Source organism: Malaya genurostris, chromosome 2, assembly GCF_030247185.1.
Source record: "Malaya genurostris strain Urasoe2022 chromosome 2, Malgen_1.1, whole genome shotgun sequence".
NCBI classification, from domain to species: domain Eukaryota; kingdom Metazoa; phylum Arthropoda; class Insecta; order Diptera; family Culicidae; genus Malaya; species Malaya genurostris.
Window position 1 is genome coordinate 75902066 of NC_080571.1, and position 13171 is coordinate 75915236.

General features: G+C 36.1%; 1 protein-coding gene across 1 annotated transcript in view; it reads left to right on the forward strand.

Annotated features, from left to right (window-relative positions):
- LOC131432704 (uncharacterized) overlaps nt 1–13171 on the forward strand; it is a 254563-nt gene that overhangs the window by 221681 nt on the left and 19711 nt on the right. The window contains exon 2 of the mRNA XM_058599150.1: nt 8917–9198. Within this exon, the coding sequence (XP_058455133.1) occupies nt 8917–9198 (282 nt within the window). The remainder of the gene's footprint in view (nt 1–8916; nt 9199–13171) is intronic.

Genomic DNA, 13171 nt, shown 5'->3' on the forward strand with positions numbered 1-13171 from the left:
CGCGCAACGAGTTGCATAAGTGCTTGGTCGTGGAAGGAAAGAATACTAGATCGTTGAAAAAATTGTTTGGCGCGCAACGAGATATTTAGTGTTGAGATTTCACATGCATACTTGATGGATGTGATTCGTCATTTCGAACCACGTGCTCAAATGGATATCAAAATTATTGCTTACTAATGTCGTTTTCGCTTGAAAAATCTTAAACTGACCCAAGGTAGTTTCATCAAACAAACACTTTTCACGAAACTGTGTTGATTTCGCACTTAGCAACGGGGGTTTGAGTAAAACTGATTTAAAAACCAGGTTCGAAACTGACTCGATTTTCAGTTCAGCAACGTTGAAACTAGGTTCGAAACTGACTTCAAACAAACGGTTTGACAGCAGTTAGAGTGGAAGCTGGGTTAGGTTTGGCATCAAGCGAAAACGACATGAATGACTCAATGACTGTTCTAGAAAACCGTTGTAGGCAGGAGAAGAAGTTTGGATATCATTTACCAGTTGATGAATTGTGTTCAATGGAGTCAGATGAATAGTATTGGTCATTGCGGGGTCAAGATTAACAAATCAGAAATTTTTTTAATGAATCAATGTGAAGATTGCGCTGTAGAAGCGCTAAGGTCAAACTAAGAGATTTTCCTTGCATTTTTCTTTCTAATGAATTAGATTAGACTAAGCGCACACAGTAAGTGGTTTTTAGATATCAATGTTCAAGATGATTACCATAATGAATTGAGACTGTTATTTCATGTTGCATATTCTGTGAAGAATGTTCAAATTACAATTTAAGCGTCGTCTCCAAGCAATCAAAAGTTCCAGAGTACCTGAAAATGTCCATTTTATTAGACCTCTAAAATACGGGTGGTACTTTTTGATAACTTGAACGGATGTGGGTACAGTTTTACTGACTTGCAAACAGCTGGACATTCGGTAATCTGTTCAGTAAAAGTTTTATTTGCTGAATGATCGGTACAGTTCCACTGAACTTCGATCTGTCATAATTCTAATGACTTCATCATCATTCAATACCTATGTTCGGCGTATTTAGTATTACAATTTTTTGGTGAATTGTACTAGAGATCTGGGAAAGGAAGGAGCAATTTGGTTTACAAAACATATTTTCATCCGAATAATTAATTTATTTGCATGTGATGAATGAATTGAATTACATTTGCTCTCCAGAAATAATTTATTCAAATAAAATGATCAATTATTTTCGGATGCAATTCAGTAGAATGTCTGTGTGTGTATGTAACGTTTTTTTGCACTAACTTTTCTCGGAGATGGCTGAACCGATTTTCACAAACTTAGATTCAAATGAAATTACTTGAGGTTCCATAAAAAATTCCTGAATATTATTTGGATCCGACTTCCGGTTTGGGAGTTATGGGATAAAATGTTCAAAAATAAGAAAATATATGTTCTAACTTTTCTCATAGATGGCGCGACCGATTTTCACAAACTTAGATTCAAATGAAAGGTCCTGTGGTCCCATACGTAATTCCTGAATTTCATGCGGATCCGACTTCCGGGTCCGGAAATATAGGCTAAAGTGGGTTAAAAATAGTATACCATCACTGAAAATGGGGAGAAATTTAAAAAAAATTTCTAAATCGACCTCAAATGTTTTCCAATTGATAATTTTTATCAGTAGACAAACCGATTTCGGTTATTCTCTTAAGAATCGCAGAAAATTATTTTGAAGAATACCACAGTATTATATATGATAGTATGATTTATATGAGAAAGGCATCATTACACCCCTAGGTGGATTAAAACAGGTTTTTTTTTCTCTACGAATCTAGAAATTTTCGCATCTTTACGTCCGAAAATTATGTTATTTGACAGATCTTTATTTCTGCTGAATGTATAGTGATGATTACCGAAATTCTTCGTTATTTTTTATTAATTTTCCGATTATTGGTAAAACTTTCACTGAGTTCGTCAAGAGAAATGACATTTCAGAGTTCACAGAACGTCTCAGTAAATAATAAATAATCGTAACTTTTACATAGGATTTTCCGATATTCAGTAGTTCTTTGACAGATGACCGTAAATTGAATAAATTTTTCGTAACTTTCAGTAAAAATAATATTTTATAGATCGTTGCCGGAAAAATTATTACCGAACACAAAAATAGATTTTTTTTTGTGTATATGAAACTGCTTCGAAGTTGGTTCTGTCGGGTGAACATTTACGTATCAGTAATTCCTTAACACGGACTGTTCAGAATAGAAATCTGTGTATTTGTTCAGTTTTCGCTTAACAGAGGTATTACATATTTTCACATTAATCTTTGGTGGTATTTCTTTTTTTTTTTTGAGCTAAAGCGAGTGTGTGTGTCGAATTCCGTTGGTTGTAGGTTAAGTAATCAGAAAAATAATGAAGAGAAACGTTGACCACTTAGTCTTTTGACAATTCTTCTGACGAGACGAAGTTCGACGGGTCAGCTAGTCTATATATATAAAAATGCAGAGATCATTCTTTGTAATCGCATCACGTAAGAACGGATGGACGGATTGAGATGCTTTTTTTTTCGTTTGATCAGTTTTTACCCCCACCGGGTTCGTACATCAAAAAAATTAGGAAAACTTACCGGAAAAGTGGGAAAAACCAATAAAGTTATTTTGTATGGACAATGGAATTTTTCCACTGAAAAAGTCGCCAATGATTGCTAGATCTACAATTGATGTTTGGCGCGCAAGGAGATGCTCAGTATTTCGCCGTTGAAGAAAAGAATACTAGATCTTTGGAAAATCGTTTGGCGCGCAACGAGTAGATTTGGGTAGAGATTTTACATGCATGATTGATTCGTCATTTGGAAACACGTGCATAATAGGGTATCAAAATCATTACTTGCACTGTTTTAGCTATACCGTAAACAGAAACACAAGTTCTAATGTCATTTACCAGTAGATGTAGTTAGATGAATTATGTTGGCCATCGTGGGCGTGAGTTGAATAAATCAAATTATGTAACGATTTTTTACGTATCAATGATAGGATTCTGCTGTTGAAATAATGAGTTCAGATGAAAATATTTTCCTTGCATTTAGCACGTTTGTTCAGCCGATTCGAGTGAGTTTTCAAGAAAGGTTCACTTCAAAACGGATGGTATTCATGACATTTGTAAGCTGCTTAAGCCAAATCATTTCATTTTCCGAACTTTGGATTACTTGACGAATTACCATATGCGAATCGTGAATCTGAAGGAGAAATCGTGGCATGTAAGAACCATTAGTTGTGAGATCTGCTATTTTATACATTGGCTTTAACGATAAGAAGAATACTGGTATAATCACTCCTCATGTTCACTCCGCTAGAACAGAATATTGATTCTCAGGACTGAATACTAAGCAAACCGATGTGGTGGCTCGACGAATGAGAGGCCTTTTGATACAATTCTTGAACGAATATAGCGTTCATGTCAAAGTTAATGGACACAATATTTAATAAAAGGGTAATTTGAACTTTCGAATGTCCAAGTATTTTTCATTTTATCGCTAATTCGTTAATCGAAAATTGATCCTGTCATTATCCTGCTACGAACATTCATCAAATATAATATCACTAGCGGTGAAGTAGGTTATGGATAACCGTCCAAAATTAGTTTATTACTTTCGATAATCCCTAAGGATTTGCTATTAAATTTTAAACGTCTTCAGTACAAATAATTCTTAATATTCAATGATAAACAACAATCCCCGAGGGCTGCTTTTGGAAATTTGGGGGGTCAATTTAAAGTAATTATCTTGGTCATCTCTTTTTCATCCATCTGTTAATTTATTAATTTGTTTATTTAGGAGCAAGGGAAAAGCCTGCTGGAGCTGAGATTTTGGTTCTCCTTCTCCAGCAGGCATAAAACCTTCTAATCTTTTGCATCAACAAATAACATTTGACCAAATGATACATAACGAAATCTTAAATTACCCTTATTTAAACTACAAAGCTAACTAACAACGATTCATATTGACTAATTATCCTAATAAAACTACCGGGAAAATATTTGGAGAAAACGGGTTTTAATGGCGTTATGAGATAAATTGAAATTAAATCCATCAGAGCAAGTATTGAAAACGCGACATATACTCGAAAACGGTTCAATGAACCCATAGTTAGTTCTAGCACGAAGAATTCTGAGAAAGGGATTAAACCGCAAATTACGCCGAAGAATGTCAAAACTTAGCTGTTGTAGAAGATCTGCACTATCAATTCGAGATTAGATGAGGTCCGCGACGAAAACAGCTTTTTGTGTATCACGGCGGACAGATAGCAAATCGAAGTGTATGTCTACAACGATTTTCGTAGCTTGGAAGATTAAATGGATCTCTCCAGGGCAGGCGACGCAAAGCAAAACGAATGAACTTGTACTGAACAGTTTCAATGCGTAGCTTATCTGTTTGATAATATGGTGCCCAAACAACAACAGCATACTCGCGAACTAGAGCGCAATATAACGATTTCAGGCAGCATATGTTATTGAAATTTTTTGAGATGCGAAAGATGAATCCTAGCATCTTTAATGCTTTAGAGAGGGTATATTCTATGTGATCTTTGAAACTAAGTTTTGAATCCAATAGCACTCCTAGATTCCTAATTGATGTCTCCCGTTTTAGTACAGCTTGCGAAATAGTGTAATCATACATGATCGTGGTTCGTTTGCGAGAGAAGGAGATAACGAAGCATTTGAAGGCGTTAATAACCATTCTGTTGACGTTGCACCAGTTAGAAAATACATCCAACTGTGACTGCAAGAAGTTTGAGTCTTTCAGATATTTGATGAAATGAAACAGTTTGAAATCGTCGGCGAATGATAGCTTCATGCATTGCAATGCGAAATTCAGATCATTTAGATATATCAGAAATATGAATGGTCCTAGATGGCTTCCCTGAGGAACACAAGAACTCACGATGAATGATGGAGTAACGCAGTCGCCAATTCTCACGGTCATACTGCGACCAGTCAGATATGATTCAACCCAATCCATCATCCCGCATGTCAAATCTTTAGTTTGAGAGAGATCTACAATCTCTGTTCAATACACTGACTCGAAGGATGAGATGGCAAACGGTGCATTTGTTTAGTTTTTGCGTAACAAAAGCATTGAACATATCCACAATAATTCTTGATGATATTTCTTCTTCGTGACGAAGTTATTGTGTTGGATATGAATTTGTCGTAATTCGTTTATTGTAAGCCAAGTAATCAGTAAAATAATGGAAAGAAACATTAACGTTTGGCAACTCTGCTGTTCGAAAACACAAATTTAAAAAAATAATTTCAGGCGAGACGAAGTTCGACGGGTCAGCTAGTATTATTATATTTATTCTAAAATTTGAAACAACAACAGTCAAGCATTTATCGACCATGTTCATTAAAAAACTTGATTCGCTGAATCGATTTCTTCAATTCTTGGGTATATTGTGTAGAAAGCTCCGTACTTTCCAGAAAATATCTGAGAACACATAATGACGTCTCATGTACCAATTAACTCAGTAAGTAATTTTCAATCTCAGAGGAACGCTTCCAGGTTTTTACTGGTTTAACATGGATAAATATCATTAAGCTTAGTGATATGCTGGTGTTAATGAGAAAGATCATCAATCCTTGGATTGGAAAGAGAGCAATAAGTATCGGAATATAGTAGCTCTGGAATAGAAGCTTTTGAAAAGGATGTTCTGCCAAGCAATTTTGGATTAAAAGCTTTATCACAAGATTACCTAATTAAGATACACAGAGCATAAAAAAAGCTATTCGGGCCAATAATAAGTTGTATCTCTTTTTTCAAAGCTTAAAAGTGCTATATCGTGTACACTCCAAATTCGACTGGATATTTGGGAATCCAGCGCCGTTGCTGTGAATGTGCTATTGGCAATAGAACTGTTGGTTGTTGTTCACACATGGTCGCCATTATTTACTACTTATCTCATGCTCGGTTTTTATCCAGAATAGTGAGACTGGCGGAAATATTGTAGGAAATTCTTAAATCAGAACAGCTACCAACGACCAAGTCTATAGAATAAACGAAAATAATCAGAGAAAATGCGTGCTTTCAAATAACAGTGTATATTTACAACATTTTTTATCCCATTTCCTATTTAAATGAAATATACAGTCAATAATTCTAAGAAATTTTTTCGTGACCTTTCCTACATGAAACTTCTTTATCATTTCATAAAGACAATTGAAGTTTCAATTTAATAAATGACCCTTTTGAGTCTTAAGAAATCGATTCCAACCTTCATCAATGGCCACTTCTGTTCGTCACCAATATAAAAAAGAAAAATTCAATTCACTGCTGTTTCAACTCGCTATGTATTTAGTGAAATGTACAGAGCTGGCAAAAAGGAAACAGTTTTGTACGAGACCCCACAGTGCAAAACGATTTGACCATTTCTGACTCATTTCTTTCTTTTCGTTACTTTGATTTCTAAGCCCTGCGCTTGAGTTGCATAAACTACTAGAACAAAGCACCATGCATTTCCTTCGCTCAGAATTTGATGAGACGCATGGTCGACTGTTATTTATTTTTTAGAAAAAATCAAATATTTTAGTCGTCCACATTTTTTAAAAATATGAAAACATACCACTTTAACATGTCCAAAAATTTGTTATTTATCACTAAATAATCCAGGGTGGTCCAAAAATTGGATAACGGAAAAAATATGTTTCAAACTTTTCTAGTATTTTTTAATGGAAGATCTACATTTTCAAAAATTTAGAAAAAAATTGTAAACCTTCCCCATAATGCCTTAAACATACCTGAGTTTTTTCAAATTTTTTGGAGGAGCAGTTTCTTCAAAAATCAAATAAAATAAAAATCAATAGAACCACCCTAGCCCCGTCAATATGTCAGTTAAAGGGTTGAAACTTTGAGAAAATTGTTTCCAGTCTATGACCTTTCGAATGTCGTATAACAATATGAATTCCCTTTGGGGGCAGATTTCACATGCTTATCCTGCTATAGCCTTTTGTTTCGTCATGTACAATTTATCGCTTATTCTAAAATATTTGATGGCCCTTCAAAAATTTTGATATTTGTGAAATAACGTTTTTGACTCTTCTGACTCGAAAGTTTAAGGCCGACTATTGCCATAGCTGATTTATGCTTCAAATTCGATCATTGATTTACTTCCAGCAGACTGTTTTACTTCCAGCTGTTTGATATTGATGATGATGTTCATGCATTAGCAATAAAACGCTTTTTGACATGAATTAAATTTATGAAAGTAACAGAAGCGAAGGGTTTCAAACACACAGAACGCGCTGCGATTGAATGGCGCGTTTGAATTGCCGTCGCAAAATTCCAATTCCCAGCGCTTGATGCACCCTAGCTCATATAAATTGACTAAAATTATCAGTGCATAACTTTAGTTCAACCGTTTGAAGGCATCATCTTTCAATACTCAATTTGGGTAAATTTAATAATTTCGCTCGCCCCTCCGGGCACTTTTGCTGATTAAAAACATTCTTCTACATCAATCATTTCCGATCGAATCAGAAGTATTTTTTCAAATTAAGATCTTTACTGATCTCGACTTGACATGATCATGATCATACGAAAATCAAAATCACTTAGAGATCAGATCAGTTCTGATTTCGTAATGATAATTTATTCCTTGGTTAAGATCACTTGAAATCAGCAGTGATCAGTGGTTTTCCCAGCCCTAATGATGTCAATATAAAATACTGTTTATATTTTAACAACGATATCTATTTCATGAATCTCAACATACCGAACTTATTTCAAATAGATCATGACGTGTATCAGTAAGTATATTTTGATTATTTTCGCAAATCAATAACGTTGTTCGAGTTGATTCAACTATTTGCAATGTCTAAAACAAATAAAACCGAATTATTTTTCAACTAACAGAATTTTGTTTCAATAAAAACACCAGTTATTTCAATTAAAATATTTGTTGAAATTGAAAGGTATGTGTCCTCACTAATTGACAGCATTTTTTTTTCAAACAGTTAAATTAGTTGTTTCAACCATTGTTTCTGCTAATCGAAAAACAAAAATGACAGTTTAGTTAAAACAACAATCGATTAGTTGTACCAAATTATAACCAATCGAATTCAGAAAATCAACTAATATTCTGGTTGAAATGGGATCGCGGGTGGTTCCGTGTACGGTTCCGAAAATTCAATCCTTCATATTGCACTCACAAATTTATATGTAAATCTTCACATTGTGCGAAATTAAAGAAGATGCATCGGATGCTTCAGCTCGATTTTGCCTAATTCTCGAAATAAACTTTCCCGGAACTGTGTGTGCACTGTTCTACACCGAGCATCGTAGATGATTTTTTTTATTCCTGAAACTGCTTCGACCTGCATGAAATGTACACCTCTTACAAAGAAGTACTTACTTTGTAAAGAAATCATACGATACCAGGCGGTCGGTTGGTTGGTTTCCTTACAAAGTTGCAATTGAATAATATTATTCATTCACAAGAAAAATAAACAATTGAAATCGTGATACGATTGTTTACTATACCACACCATTCGGTTTCCCGTTGCAATGCAAACCGAGACCTACCTACTCCTAGGCACCTGCATTGTTTCGCCAATATTGCTTCAGGTGTCAAAACAAAATATATTTCGATCTGCAATTTCCGACTTGAATTTACGAAAAAGTCAATAATTTAAAGTGGCTTTAACTGACCATGTGTACTTATTCATATTTGTGCATTAACTTGTTCCATCGAGCCTCCGAATCACAGACATACTAAGAGCCGCCTATCCACTTAAATTCACATGACTCGTGACTCGAAACTAATTGTGTAATTGTCACCCCACACGGATCGACTCCGAAGTCATTAGCAATCACTCGCTATTTACCACGTTACGATTCTCATTATTCTAATTGTCCCCGTAGTAACATTTTTCGTTCTCCGTGTGTTTCCGTTTCAGTGCTCATCGTGCCTTCGTCGATGGTTGATGCCCGACGTTGCTACGTCTGTGGGGAAGGCTCGGAAGCACCGTTTCGCACGGCGATGGCCCTTGCCGCTGCGTTTGCTTCGTCCTCATCGTCCTATCGCCATCACAACAACACCAGTTCCGGCGGTCCGGCGACGAGCACTTTACCCAATATCGTGACCACCTGCGAGGACTTCGAGCGGGACCAAGACGAGCTGGACAAATACGTGCTCGAGTGTCCCTCGACTTACACCAGCTGCCTCACCCAGGTCGACGGTAAGTAAGCCAGTAACTGTTTCAGGTTCCGTACGCCCCGGCAACAGTGCAACCCCGATAGCGTGGGACTTTATCTAACCAAAATATATAACTCTCTGGTCGTAGCTCACAGCATTGAATCGTACGGACTGTAATGCACATATCGACTGTGACCAGTTTTACGACACCATCACACTTTCGGGATGGTACATTTTTGCAGGCTCATGAAACAGTCAACCGGCTAGCAATTGCCTGTTCGGGATCGGGGGGATCAAGTGCTTACATTAAACATGGAGTGTTTATGGGGAACGATTATAATTACGACTGAAAGATGCTTAAGTAATGCTGTCAGTCAGTATCGACATTATCTTCAATACGTACGTATTGAGGTTCATGTGTTTTAGAATGAGCTGCGATAATATTAATTGATGTTAAGTTCATGGTGTGTCTTCAACTTTTAATTATTATGCGGTATTTGAAGTCGTTTAATTTTATATCTTCAATTTAATCTGCGAAGGTAACCAAAACACCTGCTTCAAAATTCTGCTAATTGACCAGATTACTTCCAATGGTGTTAGGGTTGCCAACTTGAATGCATCTCTCGTGCGGACGATTTTTTTCTGGAAAGACAAATCCTATAATTGAAGAATATTGATAAACATTCTGGCATTCCAAATCATACCATTCAAAGTGATACTGGAAACGTACTTAATCACGGATAATACCATGTTATTGGTATTTTGTTTTGACTGAGAGTGCTAACATTTTTTAGTTTTTTTTTCTGCCGATAAACGATCTACTGGTTATAGTGAAGACTTGAGACTCTTACTATGTTCACACTATGAATTAAAACAAGTTTTAACTCTGATTTCATGTTTTAAGCGAAATAACATGTTTTACTTTTGCGTTATTTCATACTCAGAAACGTCGCATTAAAACATGTTTTCCCGAAATAACATGATATAATTGTCAGTAAAGCACAACCCTGCTAGCATTTTCCGTCACTTTTCGACTATGTCAATTGACAAGCTGTTCAACAACAGCAGTTTTCCATCAAAGTAGCCATGTAATCATAATAAAATAAAACTGAAAACTGGTACCAACGTTGCCAGGTATACCGATTTCTCGGTATTTATACAGATTTTTCCCGTCTATACAGCAATACAGATATGTACTCCCAAAATACCGATAACTCACAAATCATACAGATAAGTACCGATTTTGGTTTTTAGCTTGAATAGACAAGAGAAAAGGTTGTCGTGGGACCTTTTTGTTTTGCTCACCTCTTGGTGACATTTTCTACTACTTATGTAGAAGAGACTCTGATACCGATATGGTACAGATAAATTTTTGCGCCGAATACAGATTTTTGGAAAAACGACCTGGCAATGCAGACTGGTATAACCACTTTTGTTTTTAAATTAAAAGATGACTTTTTGGTCATTTGCTGCTCAAAAATATTAGAAACGTTGGCAATAAGCGTGAAACGATAATATCGACGACACGACCAGGCACTTCGAAGAAAAATGGTAAAAAAAGTGTCTGTGAGTGAAGCACTACACGCTTAAATTGGATTACCGACCTCAGCTGTTCAAATCTCGGCAGGTGATTTTTTCGGTAAAATTCACGTTTTATCACTGCGGTACCTTGAGGTACTGCTGTCAACAAATGTTCATTTGTGCTGATATATCAGTAGAATGGAAATATTCGGTAGTTCGGCTGTTCAAAACTCGTCAAAAGCGGCAAGATTTACCGAACGAAATTAAGTGTGTACCAGTTACCACAGTATTGAGCGTCCCCTTGTTTATTACAAAAATAACCTTCTCAAGCAACACTGTACTGGTTGCTAAGGACTTGTTACCAAGTACTCCCAGCAAAGTAAATAAACACAATTTTTTCCAAATCAAATCAAACATGAATTAGGAAGGAGAAAGGTACATGATATAGCTTATCTATTGACTCTATCCTAATTTGATTTTCCTAACAGAATACAAGGAATATGCACAAAATCACGAGATGTTCAAGTTATGCTAGAAGAAATTAACATAAACTACACTAATTCAATTAACAATGTGACAAACTTGTCCTGTTATAACAAACCTCTCTCTCCTGTAGACAAATCATCGCACCACTGAGCAGAATTTGCTTGCACGGGTAAACCTAAAATTATTTTCTAAGCTGAGCAATTTCAAACCTATAACAGACTCACATGACTATTTACCCTTCGTGGGCTCAGGCTGCTGATTCACCCAAAAAATTGTAACTTGGGTCAGCCTGATCCGATTTTAGTCAGGTTTTGTTATGCATTTATTTCATATTTCAGGAATCAAACAGTTTTTATGTCCTTCCGAAGACTGCGAATTGACTAGAGTCAATCAGTGCCAGTACATAAATTTGACATACGTGGCATACGGAATCATGAACAAAACAAAAAGCATGTATGTCAGTTTTGTGGGAAAGGATTTAGGATTTTGCGTCAACATGTCACCGTAGTTCATATAGGTATATAGTACGGTTCCTCATTTCCTTATTGGTATTGGTCGTAACATTGTATATATCGTCGTTTTAGGATTCAAATTACAACATGATGAAAATGTACACGAGAGGAAAGTTTCATTGAACTAGTCTTTTAGTTACGAGCTGTCGCGAATTAATAGAATAAGAATGTATCAGAATAAGTGTATTGGTATTGAGAAAAGTGTATTGGTATTGGGAAAAGTGTATTGGTAATGAAAAAGAATGAAGCAGAAAGAATTTCCGTCTAATGAATTACAGGGTCCGGCACTCGAAGTGTAACCAATTAAAAAGGCCATAAATTCAGTTTGGAAAATTACTTTTACTTAGTTCAAAGTACAAAATGTGTAAAAATAATACAAAATTCAGAATCAATTCGCTTTTGCTCGATATGACCACCTTTTGCCTTGACTTGATGACTAGAGAGAGCGAAGGAGTTGCTTCGTTTGGCCGAAAGCGGTCAATTTCCGAACATTGTATTTTCTAACGAGAAAATTTTTCCAATTGAGCAATTCATAAACTTTCAAAACGATAGGGTTTACTTGACCGACCGTTCATACGAGAATTTGAGTCATCGATTGGCCACCAGGAGGCAGCACCCGCAACAGATAATGGTTTGGGCCGCTGTAACCGCAAATGGGCGCTCTCCAATCGTTTTCATTGAGCCTGGCGTCAAGGTAAATGCGACATATTATCGGGAAAGTATTCTGGAGGTTGGTTTGAAGCCGTTGGCAGACAAACATCTCGGTGGCAGACCATGGACGTTTCAGCAGGACTCGGCACCGTCTCACAAAGCTCGAGTGAACCAAGAATGGCTGAAAAACAACGTTCCGAACTTCATCACGTCCACACAATGGCTCTCGAATTCACCAGATGCGAATCCAATGGATTATTCTCTTTGGGCCATTTTGGAGAGCAAAGTCCGAACTAAAAGATACACCAGTTTCGAGGCGCTGAAAAAAGTTATTGTACACGAGTGGGCCAAAATACCTGCAAGTCACATTCGGCCAAACGAAGCAACTCCTTCGCTCTCTCAAGTCATCAAGTCAAGGCAAAAGGTGGTCATATCGAGCAAAAGTGAATTGATTCTGAATTTTGTATTATTTTTACACATTTTGTACTTTGAATTAAGTAAAAGTAATTTTCCAAACTGAATTTATGGCCTTTTTAATTGGTTAGACTTCGAGTGCCGGACCCTGTAAATTAAAAAAAGACTATTGTACTTCAACATATTGACTTCGATTCGACATAAATGAAGGTGTTGCGCTATCTTTAGTCCAGTTTGATCTCTAATAATCCAAGCAAGTTTTGGTAAATTTTACACTCATCACGTATACAACATTTGTCATTAGAGTATAAAAATATAATAAGGACAACAGGATAGTTCAATTATTGACTCAATGTTTTTGTGGTTTTACCAAGTTAAATTACATCAAAATTATACGGGAAAAGAAAACAAATACAATAAAACGAATGAGTA